This window comes from Castor canadensis, chromosome 15, assembly GCF_047511655.1.
Source record: "Castor canadensis chromosome 15, mCasCan1.hap1v2, whole genome shotgun sequence".
Taxonomy (NCBI): Eukaryota; Metazoa; Chordata; class Mammalia; order Rodentia; family Castoridae; genus Castor; species Castor canadensis.
In genome coordinates, this window is record NC_133400.1 from 97,876,582 (window position 1) to 97,894,740 (window position 18,159).

Here is an 18,159-nt window from a genome sequence, read left to right on the forward strand (position 1 = left end):
AAACTAATGACATCTGCTAATCACCCCTGTCATATGGTTTCTATTACTGTCATAGAACACTTACACGTTACTTGATGGTTTGCTGGTTTCTCTTTGGCTGTCTCTTCCTGTTGGGATACAGGTTCCAAAGGAGCAAGGAAGGACCTCAGTCTGTTCACATCTCCCCAGCCCGGCATAAACACATATGGGAAGTCAACAGATCTGTCCTCTGCATTAAAGGGGATAGGGTGGGAGGGGGAGAATAGCTTTAAAAATAACTCATTCCCTGCCCACCCATGGGAAAGGATATGTGAACAAGACAGGATGGCAACTTCCACAGTGAATCAGCAAATAAAGTTGGAAAGTCTCAGACTTCTAGGAAAAAAAAAAAGAAGAAAGAAAGAAAAGAAAGAACCAACACTTTTAATCCTTTAAACTCAAAAGCTCTTACTTTTCAAGCCAGATGCTGGTGGTTCACACCTGTAATCCTTGCTATTCAGGAGGCAGAGATCAGGAGGATCAAAGTTCGAAGACAGCCCCTGCCCAAATAATTCACAAGACCCTATCTGGAAAAATCCCTTCACAAAACAGAGATGGCGGAGTAGCTCAACTGTAGCATTCCTGCCTAGCAAGTGCTAGGCCCTGAGTTCAAACCAATACAGCCAAAAAAGAAAACCTTTTCAAGATAATGAAAATAAAATTGTGAATTTTATGAAAGAATTACTCATTAAATTACACAGATATCTTAAAATAGATTAAAGAGCTCAGTCTTTAGACTGCTTCTAAAGTAAAATTGGGGATGATACCATATGTCTTCAGAGCTGACCTAGAGAAAACTGAAGCAAGCATCTGTAGCACATCTTTTAGCTTCACTTTTACAAATACATAGGGGATTTTTACACACACACACACACACACACACACACACACACAAACTGAAATAGGAAATATGTCTGTGGATAAAACAGGCCTGCTTTTTATTTCTTACCAAATACCCAAAGATAATTGTTTTTTAAATTTTATTTATTTACTTTAATTAATTAACTAATTAATTAATTTTTGGTTTTTTGAAACAGTCTAGCTACATAGCCCAGGCTGGCCTGGAACCATCAATCCTCCTGCCTCAGCCTCCTGAATGCTGGGATTACAAGTATGCACCACCATGCCTGGCAGGTAACTGCCTTATTATAAAATTGCTGTGATTCTTAAGAAAAGAAAAAGCATTTGAGAAATCAGTTTGTAAGGATGAAATAGACTCCATCAGTCTTTCACGTTATTCTCTGCAAGGCAATGAACATTGCGTGAAAAAAATAGGTTTTTAGCTACTTGCATAAATTAAAAAAATAAATTCTATTAAAGCAAACCAACAATAAAAATTATGTTGATGCAAGAGGGAGAAGCTGCAGGAAGCACAGGAAAAAGGAGCCCCTAAATCTGTAGCTGTGTGTCCAGCAATGCTAATCTACAACCAGCCCAGAGGACCTGAGCTTGCCTTGGGGTCCAGGGGATGAGGACATCTCCCAGGCTGAGGAAAGTGACTTTGAGGGATGCTGGAGTGTGTTTGGACCCGGAAGATGATCACACCTGCATTGTTCATTTGCTAAAACTCATCCAACTGTGGGACGGAACTGGGTGCATTTTGGGGTTATAAATTATAACTCAACAGGGTTCGTTTCAAAAGAAAAATAGTAGCGTCCTCCAGGAATGAACAGGAAGCGGAGTGACAGCGTTGCTGGAGGTCTGGGGCCAGCAGCTCACCCCACGGAACGCTAGACCGGCTCCAACTTCACATTGCGACGTGGCTTCACGACTCTGAACGACCCCGCCTACAGATCCTTAAAAGTTCACAAACGGCGCAGCCAGAGCCTAAAACGCAGACCCAGGCCAGCGCACACAGCAGCAGCGCCACGTGGGAGCGGAACCCCTCAGCCGGAGCCGGGCAGGGGCGTGGTTCTGTAGAGGGGCGTGGCCTCGCGGGGCGGGGCCTAGCGTCGGGGGCGGGGCCATCCGGCGCAGTGCCCACAAGCTTGTGCCTCTTCGCTCGCCGTACTGCCTGAAACAGGAAGTTCCTCTCGGACACGCGTTCGGTTTCCGGCGAGGGCCGGGCTGCTTGGTACCATGTGGGTACTGCGGTGACGAGTTTTCCAGACCTGCCCGAATTCCGAGCTCCGGGTAAGGGGGAGCAGGAGCCGCTTGGGGTGGCTGCGGGTCGGGGCGGTACACCGAGGGAGGCTGATGGGTCTGCGGAGTCGGGGGTTGCGGGAAGACTAGGTGCGGTCCCGGGGATGGCCCTGGGGTTGCTGAGCGCTGCGTCCCGGAGCCGGAGGCTTGTGCCTCCCGTAGGGCCCTGCAGACTTCTCACCGCGCTTGTCTCTTAGCCTGAGTTTAGGAATCCGCTCGTGCTAAAGATGACGTCCTTAGCCCAGCAGCTCCAGCGACTTGCCCTCCCTCAGAGCGACCCCAGCCTCTTATCCAGACATGAGGTTGCGTCTTTGTTGTTTGACCCCAAGGAAGCGGCCACCATCGACAGGGACACCGCTTTTGCCATTGGTAAGTCTAACTTGTGGATTGATGCGGTTAAGGGAAGAAGAGCGAGCATCTGTGATAGATGCTCGGCGTGCTAAGAAGTGGTGTCTGAATGTCATAAAACGGAGAGACCCGGTTAGGGAGGTCAGCTAACATTTAAAGAGGATGAGGCAGTGACTGGAGGAGTCTTCCAGGAGGAGGGGGCCTAATTGTAGAGGATGAGAGGCGGGGAGGGAGAGAGATGGAGGAAGGAAAGGCGAGGGTGGGGGGAGTGGAGGGGGAGTTGGGAGGGAGAGAGACAGAGTTGATTCTGTATGTTAACATAAGTCTATGGAGTGAGGTGTGGCTTTGCAAGCATGAAGCCCTGAGTTCAAATGCCAGTTCCACCAAAGAAAACCAAACAAGCATAAATCTGTGTTTGAGACTACATATTAAAAAGAGTTCAGAGACTTCAAGGGTAAGTAAGACTGTAGAAGAGGACAGGATGGGTTTGCTTGCAAAGAATTGCTAAATAAAGTGACCTTTCCCTAGGGTGCACTGGTCTGGAGGAGCTGCTTGGAATCGATCCTGCCTTCGAGCAGTTTGAAGCACCGCTGTTCAGCCAGCTAGCAAAAACCTTGGAGCGCAGCGTTCAGACCAAAGCAGTGAACAAGCAGCTGGATGAAAACATTTCATTATTCCTCACTCACTTGTCCCCCTACTTCCTGCTTAAGCCAGCGCAGAAGTGTCTGGAATGGTTGATTCACAGGTAGCTAACAGAATGACAGAAATAATTATGGGCTAACCACCCTGGTCTTTTAAAAAGTTAGTAGTTGCGAACATTTGCCAATTGAAAGCTGAAAAATTAGGTATCTTAAGAGATTAGTATGTTACATGAGCATGAAGTAAGTATCTTCTATTAAACATAATACCGAAGATCCCTGGGAAATGGTCTAATCTCATTAATTCTGAGTAGCTCATGGCACTTTGCCATTACAGATTGTTCCATGACATTTGGGGCACTGGGTATTAAACCTCTTTCTTCCCAAAGTGGAGGGTAACAGCATCCTGTAATACACCTTAACTTAAAATGTTAATAATGAATGTGTGTTGAGCACTTACACACCAGGTTCTGTGTGAGCCCTTTTCACATAGCTCAATCCCCAGATACTCCTGTGGGGAGATACTTGTATTATTTCCTTGTACAGTTGCAAAAACAGGCACAGAGTGAGTCAGCTGTTTGAGTCACACAACTAGTAAGTGGCAGAGCTAGGATATAACTGAAGTTTGTTCCTAAGCCCTGTTCTTTCAACTGCTTTGGAAATTGTGTCATTAAGTTTACTCAGTATATTTTCTCACTTACTGTTAGACATCACAGCTCACGCATGTTATTTTTCACCCAGCATATGTGTGTTAGAAGTAGAAAGATGTCCATTTCATTAATGTAGACATAAGATTGTAGTGATTTCCTTTTAGAAAACAAGTGAGCCATTAAGAAAACATAATTTTAAGTTGGGTCTTCTGGGAATCAGAACATTAGACTCATCAGACAAAAAATTCCCTTTGTCACCTTGCATTTAATTTCTCCCAAGCAGATCATTAACATAAGGCGTACCTCTTGCATTTGATTTTTTGTGTATTCGTGTAAGTTATTTATTCAGCAGACATATACATGTATGAACATTTCCCCTCATTAATATCTTGAAATAAATGTCTTAAAAGTTTATGCAAGATTTAAGGGAGGTAACTCTGCCTGGATTAGTTGAGGAAAGCTTCTAGATGCTTATAAACTTTGACTCACGCTAAAGCCTTATATAAAACTAACTAATGAAAGACAGACTGGTGTGGTACTGTAAGAAAAGTAATGTAAAAGCACTTGACTTTTAGACAGACACAAGAGGAATCACTTGGCTGGGAGAATTAGGAAAAGCACCTTGAAGGAGGAGTGTGAGCTAGGTCCTGAAAACAGGGAAGATTTCAGTGAATTCACAAAAGAAGTCTGTTGGGCTGGAGGTGTAGCTTAAGGGTGTCTGCTTTACAGGTGCAAAGCCCTGAGTTTAAACCCCAGTATCACCAAAAAAATAGGAGTCTGTCTTACATTTGTTTGGTAGAGGGACTATATGTGCGAGCTATGTAAGATTGTGATTTGATCATTTTTTATCCACAGAAATTAGTGTGCTTTCCTCTTGAAAGATAGTGTTGGTTTTGGAAGTGGTTAGGAAAGCTATGGAAGGCAACAGGAACACAGAAGCTGAGCTTTGTTGTGTTAGTGCTCAGTTGGTTTGACTGATGATCCTACTGTTTCATTAAGGTTTAAAGAAAGCAAATGGGTTGTAAATTTTGTTACTGAATATTCAAAAATGTCAGTGCATCGGAACGGACGAAACCATGTTGAGGCAAACTTGGAGGAAGAGTAGAGGGCTCAACTTGGTGCCAGTGGCTCACGCCTTTAATCCTAGCTACTCAGTAGGTAGAGATCAGGAAGATTAAGGTTCGAAGCTAGCCTGGAAAGTAGTTAATGAGATCCTATCTCGAAAATATCCAACACAAAAAAGGACTGGTGGAGTGGCTCAAGTGGTAGAGTGCCTGCCTAGCAAGCATGAGGCCCTGAGTTCAAACTCCAGTACCACCCAAAAAAGGAAAGAAAAATAGAGGGCTTAGAGGCCTCATTATTTAAGTGCTCTGAATCTCACTAACAGTTATGTGATTGTTTTAACAAGTAGCACATTCGGGGTATTTTTATGTCACTGATACAGAATTTGGACATGTTGGGAAGTATGTGCCTGTGTTTCATGTCAGTTTGAATTTGCTTTTCTCCCAGGTTCCATATCCACCTTTACAATCAGGATAGCCTCATCGCCTGTGTTCTGCCATACCACGAGACAAGAATATTTGTGCGAGTGATACAGCTTCTAAAAATTAATAATCCAAAACACAAATGGTTCTGGTTGTTTCCAGTGAAGGTATGACGGTTGAGTGACATCTATCTGTATGTAATCACTACAGATCTTGAAGAGCGGCTATAACTTAGAAAAAATAAAGTCCTTAGTGATCTGGAGATAGTGCACATATTACCTATATCGCTTTTATTTTCTAATTTCTAATTGAAATTGTTACTAATAACATCTAGCACTTTTTAGTACCTGACATCAGGCTATGCATTTTATTATATTTGAGTCTCACAAAACTTTTTTTTTTTTTTGTGAGGACTGGGATTTGAACTCAGGGCTTCATGCTTGCAGAGCACGCACTCTACTGCTTGAGGAACACCTCCTCCAGTCCTCACAAAACTTTTTACAGATAAGGGCAGGCTCAGAAAGTTAAGTTACTTGCTGGAGTTCATATAGCTAAAGTGTACAGAGTTGGTATATGAATCCAATCTGATGGCTTGTTCTTTGTTTCAATCACAGCAATCTGGAGTACCCTTAGCTCGAGGAACATTGGTTACCCATTGCTACAAAGACCTGGGGTTCATGGATTTTATCTGTAGTTTGGTGACCAGTTCTGTGAAGGTGAGTAGTGCCTTGTTTCATGATCCCTTGGTGTGATTGCCTGCTCTGAAGGATGGAAATATACAAAGCCTTCCTGAGAAGATGGAACCTTGGAGACATTTCTTTTGTTGAATACACCGCTGGTTTTGGTGCATGAGCAGTCTGAGAATCAGTCTTTCCTTACAGAAGTGTTTTTCTGTAAAAATAAGTTAGACTATTCCTTGCCAAATTTTAGCTATCGTTATTTAAGTGAAGAAACCATCTGGAAATGTCAAGAAGATTGTTATCGTATTGCTTATTTTCTCAGTGTTGCATATGGTAAGACAAAGTTGAGGAGAGCTGCAAGTACTTCTGTGGTTTTATCTAGATGCCTTAAAACACATTTTGTTTGTGTTCCCTGTTTCAGGCTTTTGCTGAGTACCCGGGAAGCTCAGCTCAGCTCAGGGTGCTTTTGGCTTTTTATGCTTCCACCATTGTGTCTGCTCTTGTGGCTGCTGAAGACGTGTCAGACAGCATTGTGGCCAAACTATTCCCATATATCCAAAAGGTTGGTCCTGCTAACCTGTCAAGGAGATCATGTTGTAAAGGAATTTTCTTGCTTCTAGAAATTTCATTTAGAAATGAGTGTTTTTAAATTGACAGTTTAGTGCTGTGGGGGAGGGACATGGCTCATGTGGTAAAGTGCCTGCCTAGCAAGCTGAAGGCCCTGAGTTCAAAACCCACTACAGCAATAAAATAATAAATACTGTTAAGTTTATTCAAGTGGATGATAAAATTTAATCTTTAAGTAAAAGATATGGGACTAGAAGTTTGGCTCAAGCAGTAGCATGCCTGCTTTGCAAGCACAAAGCCCCGAGTTTAAACCCCAATCCAGCCAAAATAAAGAAAGAAATAAATACATATGTAAATAAGACCCTTGTGGACTTGAGCCGTTACTCAAGTGGTAGAGTGCTTGCTTTGTAAGCATGAAGCCTTGAGTTCCAACCCCAGTATTGCCCAAAAAATAAATACATAAATAGGACTCTCTTCAGACCTTAATTAAGTATATAACATCTGTTACTCTCTACTGTCTCCCAGATCTGTTTCCTCAGCAGTTCTTTACATCACTGGAAAGGAACAGAACAGAGGGTCTCATCCAGGCACAGGCCACCATCTCTTACCTGTTCTCCTCGCAGTGGTTTCTGCTTCTCACTGTGTCCTCTTCCTGTGTTCTGCTGCCGCCACCTTCCCAGATGCCCCATAAGGGCTCTGCATTTCACTTCTGGTCAAAACACGATTTGCTGTCTTTGTCAGATCCTTTTTACTTCCTCAGTTATCTAATCGAAGTCCACCTTCCACAGTGGGGACTTGCAGATAGAAGCAGAGCTTGTTGGTTCCTATCAGCATGTGTAGAGGGTGTTGAGTTAGGAGACCCTGCAGAGGTTCCTTCCCTCTCATATAAGAGACTGGCCTCATCCCTGTGTCCACACAGGAAAAGGGGTTAACACATTGATGATCTGCTTCTGAGAGTGGTTGACCATCAGTGTGCATCAGGTTTTATTAATATCTACTTAATATTTTTAAAAATTTATTTATAGCTGATACATGAAAACAAGTTGCACATATTTAAGGGGTACCATGTGATATCTCGGTACATGTATGCATTGTGTACTGTTTAAAGAAGGTAAACATTGGTCTCCTGAAACATTGACATTTCTACTTTGACATTTTCCTATATTAAACATTTAGGGATTGAAATCATCTTTACTGGATTACAGAGCTGCCACATACATGATAATCTGTCAGATTTCTGTGAAAGTGACAATGGAAGAAACCTTTGTTAACTTACTAGCATCACAGATCATCAGAACGTTGACTAACGTTCCCTCTTTGATCAAGGATGGATTGGGTTGCTTGATAATTCTCCTGCAGAGACAGAAGCCAGAAAGCCTCGGGAAAAAGTATGTCTCATTGGAGTTGAGCAGTGGTGCTATTAGAGGTGGATGGAGTCACCTTGAGTAGTTTTTTGTCAGATGAGTCATAAGCTGTTTTCCTGCATTTGCTTCTTCCCAGGCCATTTCCTCACTTGTGTAGCGTTCCCAGCCTCATTGACTTACTTCATGGGATTTCCGAGACGCACGACATCACTCCTCTTCTGCGATACATGCTTCCCCATCTGGTAGTCGCCATCGTTCACCATGTTACAGGTACTGGGTTCTCCATCTTGGGGCAGAAGCTTCCTTTCTAAGATTTGACCGCCATAAAGTTGGAACCATACCCTGCTTAACTGCTTTAAATTATTTTAAATTTCTGCTATCCCATTGTTTCTGTGTAACCCTTTAGGAAGTTAGTGATCTTCAGTGAGTCACAGTAAATACCCAACTGCCAAAAAAGGTTCTCTCTGCAATACAAGACCTAGCTGGGTGTGGCAATTAATGCCTGCAGTTCCAGTCAGTACTCAGGAGGTGGAGGCAGGAGGTTTCTGGGTTTGAGGCCAATCAAGGATACATGAGTAGACCCTTCCTCAAAAAAAGTGTGTAAATAGATAGATAGATAAACAAAAAAGCATACCTAGAAATCCAAATAAAGCCAAGAAAGTGATTATATTATTTCTTTTACCCTTTACAGAAAGAGGCCAAACACAAGTGGCTCATGCCTATAATTCTTGCTACTCAGAAGGCAGAGATCAGGAGGATAGAGGTTCAAAGTCAGCCTAGGCAAATAGTTCATAAGACCCTATATCAAAAATACCCAAAAAAGAGCTGGTGGAGTGGCTCACGTGGTAAAGTGCTTGCCTAGCAAGCATAAGGCCGTGAATTCAAATCCTAGTACCATCAAAAACAATAAATAAATACAGACAGAAGGAAGAAATACTTGATGCTGTTGCTACTCTGAGAATATTGAGGACAGCTCTACAGCTGTGTCAGTCTGTTGGCAAATAAGGTTTGTACAGCCAAAACTTGATTTAAAACTTGCATTTCAGAAAAGTGGTTAGCATAAGTGCAAATGTACTCTTTCTGATCCCGTGGCAGTGACTAATGTGGACCAGGTTTTGAAGACAGTGGCCCACATCAGATTCATGTGTTTACGGTAACTCTAGAGTGGAAGGTGGCAACCTTGGTTTATGAGGAGATACTGACATGAAAATTTAACCTGTTTTTAGAGATGGTTTGTTGAGACCTAGCTCATGGCCTGACTTTACCACTAACTTTCATGTATTTATTTTTGCTTAATTTTCCTTTATTTTGGGGTTTTTTTTCCCTTCTTTTTACCACTAACGTTTAGTGTGCCTTAGGAAAAATACTATGTAATTTTTGTACTTGTGATTTTTTGATATAAACATTGTAATAGTTAACATATAGAGAATTTTAGGTAAAGGACAAATGAGAGTAGTCATACAAAAATGCTTTGAAAAATATAAGTGACTAAATAGGTAAAATATATCTTTGAAAGTGGGTGGAAAACTGGGTATTGAGGTATGTGCTATAAAGTATTCCTGCAAGGTTTTCTGCTCTAAGTAAATTTAATTGTGTAAGCATGCAAAAAATTCTCCCCAACTCAATTCTGAATGTTTCACATTAAGAAGAAGAAACTGAAGAATTAGATGGTCAAGTCTATAAGAAACACTTAGAAGCCATTCTTACGAAAATACCACTGAAGAACAACTTGGACCATTTGCTGGCTAGGTAAGCTGTTGTTTCCAACACAACTTTGACTAGCATACTCATGGTTCAATGTACATTTCAGGGCAGGTTAGTTTTCTAGCACTTCTTTTCCATGTATATCTTGCTTTGTTTGTATCATTTTATTAGTTACAGCATTTAATCCAGTAATTGTGGCAGCATAAAAGTAACATTTCTTGCTTGCCTTTAATACTTACAGAAGAAAATGGAAATAAATATAAGTAATAAATGTAAATAATGGTAATAAATACAAGTTTAACAAAATTTGGGTTATAAATAAACCCAGTTGGTGGTTTAAAGTTTTGTATTAATAGTTGAACCAACTGGGCATGGTATTAGATGCTTGCAATCCCAGCACTTGGGAGGCAGAGGCCAGCCTGGGCTATATAGCAAGTTCTAGGCCAGCATGAGCCACATAGCAAAACCCAGTCTCAAAAAAAATTGATCAGCCAACCAATTAACAATAATATGTATCACAATTAATACACAGTAAATGTTGATTGGAAACTTAATATTGAAGATAGGCACAGAGTAAATATTCTTCCTTTTCTGTAAAGGTAGTGTGGTCTTCCTTTTTTCCTAGTTAAAGGGCAACTTGGGATGATGAGTATAATGTAGGCATTGCAGTCAGGCATAGGGTGGAATTCTGCTTCTGCCACTTCCAGTGGGGTAGTAGATTCCGAGGTCAGTTGGACAGGACCTTCCCCCTGCCAAGAGATTAGTTTGAGAATTAAATAAGAATATGTGTGAAGGCTTTACTTCGGCTCTATAGTCATAATTGGGTTTAAAATTTAAAACCCACTCTGCTTTTTTCTGGCATACAGGGCCTCAGGCAAGTTGCAAGACATCTAAGGCCCTAGTTTCTTATTTCTCTTATCTTGGTAATACAAGTGGTATATATATTTCTGCTTTGGATGGTAATTAGAGAGTCTGTTTGTAAAGCACCTGGAAACATTGTAGGAAATCATCAGTAACTTGCACCTCCTGATTCCTCTGCTTTTTCTTGCAGCCTTCTTTTTGAAGAGTATATTTCATATTGTTCACAGGAAGAAATCGATCCTAACAAAGTATCTTTGCTTAATGAACAATTCCTTCCACTCATCAGACTTTTAGAAAGCAAGTAAGTTGTGTATGTTCTTTCTTAATGTGCACCTCCTGTTCTGTAAAGATGGTCCACAGGTCACAGCTTCATAGAGTCAAGTACAGAGACTTCTCTTGTTTTGTTTCCTTTTCAGAAAGGAACAAGTATAAAAATTAAATATTTTTCACATACAAGAATAAGTAGGGATTGTGTGGGGGTCTGTGGAATGTATAATTTTTTTTTTTTTTTTTTTTTTTTGGTGGTACTGGGGCTTGAACGCAGAGCTTTGCAGTGACAAAGCAGGTGTTCTAACGCTTGAGCCACACCTCCAGTCTATTTTTTTTTTTTAAGAGAGACACTTTTGTTCTTAAAGTCATCATAATAACAAACTTGATTAATATAATTTGCTTTTATGGATACCATTTGTTAAAATTTAAGTCTGAGTCACTTTGCAAATTTTGTTTTAGATCTTTGCTTTGTAGACGTGTGGTGTTTATGCTTGATGGCTGTATTAAGAATAATGAATGAGAGTCTGGGTGTAATGGTTCACGCCTATAATTCTAGCTACTTGGGAGGCTGAGATTGGGAGAATCATGATTCAAGGTCATCCTAGGCAAAAAGTTAACGTGACCCCCCGCCTCCCATCTCAACAAACAAGCTGCGTGTTGTGGTTCATGACTGTAATTCTGGCTACACATGAAACATAGGTAGCAGGATCTAGGTCTGAGGCTGACCCTGGCAAAAACATCAGACTACACCTGATAAAATAACTGAAGCAAAACAAGAGGGCTAGAAAAAGTACTGGGAGTGTAGCTCAAGTGGTAGAGTGCCTTCCTAACAAGTGGGAGGCCCTGAGTTCAAACCCCAGTGCTGCCACAGAACAAAAAAGAACACTGAATGAACTCTGATTTCTTCCCAGATACCCCAGAACATTAGACGTTGTATTAGAGGAACATCTGAAAGAAATTACAGATCTGAAAAAGCAGGAGCTTTTTCACCAGTTTATTTCTCTTTCTACAAGTGGAGGAAAGTACCAGGTATGTAGTTCTTCTGCAGAGGAATGGCAATAGGAAATAGGGCATGCATGGTTGTTTGAAGAGCTCCAGGTGGGAATTTCCTGCTTTCCTCCCCTCTTTGGAAAATCTGCAGAGAGGTGAGACTTTATTCAGCTTGCCTAGTGAAACTGACCTCTGATGCCAGAATTGAATCACAAATGTGAACATGATGCTATTCAGGAAAACAGTATGTGCGAGTTTCATGTATATTGTTTGACAGTCACCAGGGCACAGCCTCAAGGGTGCCCAGCATTCCGTGTCTTCTCTGAGGTCTTACTTCCCAGAGCAGTGCACTGACCATTTATTGATTAGAGTAGATCATGATCAGGATAAAACTGAAATTTTCTGGTGATTCAACCCCAAATCTTTAGACCAGAAGTTAGATGTTGAACCAAATGTTCTTAAAATTAGCCTTGAAGATGGATATTATGAAGAGTTTCTCTTCTATTAACTGGCCTTTTGTCTTTAGTGCTGTTGTGTTTCCAGATCTTAGGTTGGTTGGTAGACTTCTTAGTCTGATTTCATGAGTGAAGTAAGTTGTCACTAATTTGAGTATTCCTATCTTAACGTTACTTGTAGCGCTGAGTTGCATTCTGTCTTGGAGAGGTGATTTAGTGGTTATCTCAGGTTCTTTTCACTTGGAATTAGATGTCCGTAAAATGAAAAATCACTTCACTAAATTGAACCTACACGCACAAAGTCTGTCCCTTACAAAACGAGTATTTCCATTTGTTGTAACTCTTGTCATGCTCTGGAGAGGACTTTGTTTACTTTCTGGTTTGTGCAGTTGCCTGTACATATGCAGTGGAATGCGTTGGGCGGCCTGGGGTGTTATATGCCCTTCAGATTAAGTGGTATCATTTGATAATCATGTTGCACTCACAGTTTTTAGCAGATTCCAATACCTCCTTGATGCTCAGTCTGAATCATCCCCTGGCTCCCGTGAGACTTTTGGCTATTAATCATCTGAAAAATATCATGAAAACATCAAAGGTTTGTTTCAGATGTCTTTCAGTTGGGGTTTTTCTTTCCTTCTGACAAGCATTGAAATTCTAGAATAAGAAATTAAAAGTTATCACCAAGAATTGATATTGTGTAATTAAAGAGATAAGATGAATTTTATTGGTTTTATGGGGCTTTTTTTATACTTGCTTTGATGGTTTTCAACTTTGTGAAAATATTTTTATATCTTCTATATTTTAAAGAGTTACAGTTACTTTAAATTGGTATGTAAGTAGTAACTTAAAGCAACATTAGGATCTGTGGGAGTGTTTCCTGGTAAGTGACTGAGATAACACTGAAGCTGTAGTGATGCTGAGAGGGATGTTCTGATCTGTTCTGGCATGAGTCATGTTCTCACAAACCCCTTCCCTTAGGTCTATCCTACAGATTTATTAAACAGTTAGTATATTGAATGCTGGAAGACTTTGGTGTCTAGAACAAAAAGGATTCCTGTGATCTTCCTAAAGCTGTTCTTTTTCTTCCTCCTGCTCTTAATTTCTTTCTCCCTGCTGTGTTGGTGGGTTACTGAAGGATGCTGTAGATAGGTTAATTTGCGGACTTGAGTCCTGTAGTCACAGTCCACCCTTTCCTTGCATGTCAGGTTTTGTTTTCCCTTCTCCATCAGTGACAGAATTCCAGATTGAGATAAATGGCTACTTATTAGCTCTTGAGGAAATTTTGGTGTCATTTGATAAATAAAACTTAGGTCTAATTTTTGTGGATTCTAGGGTTTTACTTTGTCTCCGAACAGAGTGACATATACTTTTTTTTTTTTTTTTTTTTAATAGCAGTATTGGCTTACACCTTGAGCCCTCCACCAGCCCTTTTTTGTGAAGGATTTTTTTCAAGATAGGTTGCAAACTATTCGCCTAGGCTGGCTTACACCTACAGTCCTCCTGATCTCTCCTAAGTAGCTGGGATTACAGGCATGAGCCATTGGTGCCTAGCACATATTTTTATAAAATTATTTGGGGGGGTTTTTTCCCACTGTGTGTTTATAGCAATATACTTGTTTTGATTAGCAGTCCTTTTTTTTTTCTTTTTGGGTTTTGTTTTGTTTTGTTACTATGAATGATTACATACCTAGTTTGTTTTCTTTGTAATTTTTTAAAAATAGGATATCTGGCTTTGTGGTATATTTCCTTGTCTTTGTAGAAGTCTAGATAAGAGCAGTAGGCTAGCCTAACACATGCTTAGTCCATGGAATGTACTGTACCAAGTACTGACACATTTTTTAAGGCTCTACCCACCCTTTGCAGTAGGTATTATTACGAGTAGCCCTGTTTTACAGATGAGAACAAGGAGCCAGAAAGGTGAAGTAACTTGCCTGAGGTTACATGGCTGGTATGTGGTTGAGCTAGGATTTAAACTTGCACATTCTTTAGTCTATGCAGTTCAATATCTGAACTATTTTATTTTATTGTTTTTTTCATTTATTCACATGTGTATACATTGTTTGAGCCATTTCTTCCCACTTGCCTCCGCCCCCTCCCGCCCCTACCCTCCCCACCCTCCCACCCCACTCACTTCTAGGCAGATGCTGTTCTGCCCTCTTCTCCAGTTTTGTTGAATGAACTGTCTTATTTTAACAAGATAAATTTCTTAATACAGAAATTATATCAGATTATACATACTTTATATTTTCAGTGGAAACTTGAAGAAATCTGTGTCATATAATTACCCATCTCAGAAGACCTATTAGAAATTACCTAGTTCTGGAGTGTTTGAACTCCCCTCAAGGCAAGGGCTATGTTTCCTTATTAGTATTCTGTGAATATTTTTTTTTGGCACTGGGGTTTGAACTCAGGGCCTCATACTTGCTAAGCAGGTGCGCTACCATTTGAGCCACTCCGCCAGCTGTCCTTACTAGTATTCACAAAACCATGCTTCCAGGCAGGTGCTGGTGGCTCACACCTGTGATCCTACCAACTCAGGAGGCAGAGATCAGGAGGATGATAGGTGGAAGCCAGCCCAGGGCAGTAGACCCTATCTCAAGTGGCAAAGTGCCTGTCTAGCAAGTAGGAGGCCCTGAGTTCAAACCCCAGTGCCACCAAAACTAAATAAAACATGCTTCCATCTAGTGGGAATTCTTACAAGGTTTGTAGCAACAGTGAAATTAATTTGTTTTTCTGTTGCTCAGGACTGCATTGATGAGTCTTTCATAAAAGAAGCTGTTTTGGCTCGATTAGGTGATGATAATCTAGATGTTGTTTTGTCTGCTGTAAGTGCTTTTAAGGTGAGTTCTTCAAGGACATGTGCATTTTGTTTTATAAATACTTGTTTCTCACACGATTCTCTGCTCTAGGCAGGAATATATTTGGAAATTATTCTTCCATTGGAAATCTGTGCTTTGAGGGTACGGATGTAAGTCTGGGTAGAAGAAGTTCAAAGGAGTAATGAGACTGCATGGTTTGATATATAAGGAAGCTCTTCAAGAAGGAAAACACAAGAACCCGGGGACCCTGAAAAATTGGGTCACTTTTGAGAAACTGCTCTCATAAACTTGGAAGTTACATTTGGGTCTTGAGAGAAATTCTTTATAATTAACTGTTTTTTCAGGTTCATTTTAGAAACGGCGCATGTATTTGAGACAAGTAAATATTTACTCATGACTGTTTTCCCTTTAGATTTTCCAACAACACTTTAGTGCAGAAGTGACTGTTTCACATCTTCTGAAGCTCTTCCAAAGAGCAGAACTTTCAAAGAACAGAGGATGGTACGTGTTTGTTCCTCACCTTCCCATGCTCTTGAGTCAATGAGGTTCTTGTATCAAGGTCACATTGATTTTCTTACTTTTACTAATAACTAGTTATGTGACCTTATTGTCATTTCTAATCTAGTAGGACAGTAATACTCTCACATTAGGAAACTAATTTATTTGGGTTTATTTATGTTCATATGCTATTTTGTGTTTGAATTTTTTTGAAGTGCAAAGCGTGTAACGTAAGATATGCTAAATTTGGGAAAGTAGGATGGGAAGTTTTCTTATTTTCTAGTTTGTGTACTTCCAAATACTTATTACTTTGTAAGTAAAAACAAATGCAGAGGCATTGATACCATCTGTAGTATTTGATGTCCTGTGGTTATTTAATTTTGGCACAAAGGCTTTTTATAAGGAAAAGTGACAAAGCTCCTAAGAGCACCAGAGCACGTGTTGCATGTTTGAGTCTGTCATATAGGTTGATACCTAGCACATAGATAACGTGTAGATGCTATCATAGAAGATGTGCTCAGTTTTCTTAATGAGTGCTACCTAGTGGCTTCGAGACATGCAATGTGTTGTTTATGTTTGCTCAACCCAGTGATTTCTTAGAAGAAGAAGTGAAAAAGATTTGACTGGACAGAATTCTTGTCCTAGATAACTCCTTTATTTAGCATGGATTTTATGTGGTGTCTCCATGTCTTGGAATAGTATTTGCAGGAAGGAAACCGGGATATTTTCAGTTGAGATAGAACAATGTAATCATGAGTTTTTGCTGAACTAAAGTCTCTTAATATGTCTCTCAACCAAATATGTGTATATATCTTTTAGGTACAGGGTACTTGAGATAGCAGCAAGTATATTAATTAAAAAAGAGATACTGAGTGCAAGCCGTCAGTTGTCAAATCAGGTGGTTATACATTTGCTGCCTTTTATGGTTATTACTAATGATGATATGGAATCGGCTGAGATGGAAATTGCTATATATCTGTCAAAATCAGGAATTTGCTCTCTGCACCCTCTACTGAAAGGCTGGAAGGAAGGTAAGAAAGTGAGTGGTTTTTTTCTAAAAAAAAAAAAAAAAGCAAGCAACACTTTAAATAGAAGATAAGCAAATTTGAAATTGGTTGTATTTGCTATTTGAAATGGTGCATGCTATAATGCCAGCACAATTCTTTCTTAATTTTTGCTAAGATACAAAGTATGCAGTGGGGTGGGTCATGCCTATAATCCTAGCTGCTCAGGAGGTGAGATCAGGAGGATCACAGTTTGAAGCCTGCCCAGGCAAATAATTCACCAGACTGTATCTTGAAAATACCCAACACAAAATAGGGTTGGCGGAGTGGCTCAAGTGGTAGTGTGCCTGCCTTGCAAGTGTGAGGCCCTGAGTTCAAATTCCAGTGCCACCAAAAAAGCAAGCCAGCAAACAAACATGAAAGTATACTATGGTGGGCACTAGTGGCTCGTGCCTATAATCTGGGCTCCTTGGGAGGCTGAGGTTGGGAGGATCGTGGTTCAAAGCTAACCCTGGCAAATAGTTCCTGAGACCACTCCCCCCACCATCTCCAAAATAACCAGAGTAAAATGGACTTGAGCTCAAGTGCCTTGGGTGTGCCTGCTTTGTAAGCTCAAAAGCCCTGAGTGCAAACCCCAGCCCCACCCCACCCCCAAGAAAAAGTATATGATGTAAAGGAAGCTGGCTCACAGAAATTCATAATTAGATTAAAAAAATAAAACTTTGAAGAGAAATAGTAAAAATTTTACCTAAACTCCTTTATATAATTCTTTATGTGAGTGTCTGTAACATAAGGGCTCTCTGAATTCAAAATTTTTTACAGCACTTGAAAATGTGATTAAAAGCACAAAGTCGGGAAAGCTAATTGGTATAGCAAATCAGAAGATGATTGCATTGTTGGCTGACAATATCCGTTCAGAAGATCCTTCTTCAATGTTGAAGATGGTAGGTGTGCTATTGGTCCACCGCTGGCTTTCCTCTAAATGTGCTTACTGGATTGAAGCTTTTCTTCAAAGAGGAGAAATGTATTTACCTTAGTAAATAAACCATAAAGGAACTGGGTATGTAATTTAAATGCACTAACCTGTTGTGTACCTATGTTCATAATGATTTCTGAGAATATTTATTTTTATAATGACTTTAAAGGCTTTTATATTTGTTATCTTACTTTGTATGTAAAGCACACGATACCTAGGTAGACCTGAGATAGAAAAAGTTATGAAACTCAAGAGCTACCAGTAATGGAGTGTGTTTTATTTTTCAAGGTGGAAGATTTAATAAGTGCTGCTGAAAAGGAGTCCTTTAACCTGAAGCAGAAAGTGACATTTCACGTGATTATGTCTGTGCTAACCTCTTGCTGTACATCTTCAAGAGAAACTCATTTTCCATTTGCAGTAAGAGTCTTCAGTTTGTTGCAGAAAACAGTGAAGAAGCTGGAAAGTGTCATCACTGCTGTGGTAAGGAGTGCAGCCTGCAGAGAGTTGAACATTGAGGGAAGGGGTGTTTGGGGCTGCTGTGAAGTGGCAAGCAGAGCAGGGGTTCTAAGTCAGTACCCATCAGGCTTTGCAGAAAACTTAATTGGGTTGTAGAGTTCAAGGCTGCAAGGCTTTATATCTGATGGAGGACTCTTATTGTCTTTCTGGGTAGTATCCAAGTTAGTGGTGATCA

At 40.4% G+C, this 18,159-nt stretch overlaps 1 protein-coding gene across 2 annotated transcripts in view; it reads left to right on the plus strand.

Moving 5' to 3' along the window:
• Positions 1-2,014: 2,014 nt before the first annotated feature.
• Heatr1 (HEAT repeat containing 1) overlaps positions 2,015-18,159 on the plus strand; it is a 50,130-nt gene continuing 33,985 nt past the window's right edge. Inside the window, exons 1-17 of one of the 2 annotated variants that reach the window (XM_020157469.2) lie at positions 2,015-2,151; positions 2,358-2,529; positions 3,037-3,253; positions 5,306-5,447; positions 5,895-5,996; positions 6,382-6,522; positions 7,704-7,915; positions 8,028-8,161; positions 9,538-9,640; positions 10,647-10,757; positions 11,638-11,755; positions 12,659-12,766; positions 14,916-15,011; positions 15,403-15,491; positions 16,308-16,519; positions 17,315-17,436; positions 17,757-17,948. In XM_020157469.2, coding sequence (XP_020013058.2) covers positions 2,388-2,529; positions 3,037-3,253; positions 5,306-5,447; positions 5,895-5,996; positions 6,382-6,522; positions 7,704-7,915; positions 8,028-8,161; positions 9,538-9,640; positions 10,647-10,757; positions 11,638-11,755; positions 12,659-12,766; positions 14,916-15,011; positions 15,403-15,491; positions 16,308-16,519; positions 17,315-17,436; positions 17,757-17,948 — 2,241 coding nt within the window. In that variant the 5' untranslated portion in view covers positions 2,015-2,151; positions 2,358-2,387. The remainder of the gene's footprint in view (positions 2,152-2,357; positions 2,530-3,036; positions 3,254-5,305; positions 5,448-5,894; positions 5,997-6,381; positions 6,523-7,703; positions 7,916-8,027; positions 8,162-9,537; positions 9,641-10,646; positions 10,758-11,637; positions 11,756-12,658; positions 12,767-14,915; positions 15,012-15,402; positions 15,492-16,307; positions 16,520-17,314; positions 17,437-17,756; positions 17,949-18,159) is intronic. The other variant, XM_074056815.1, reaches the window with a different exon arrangement.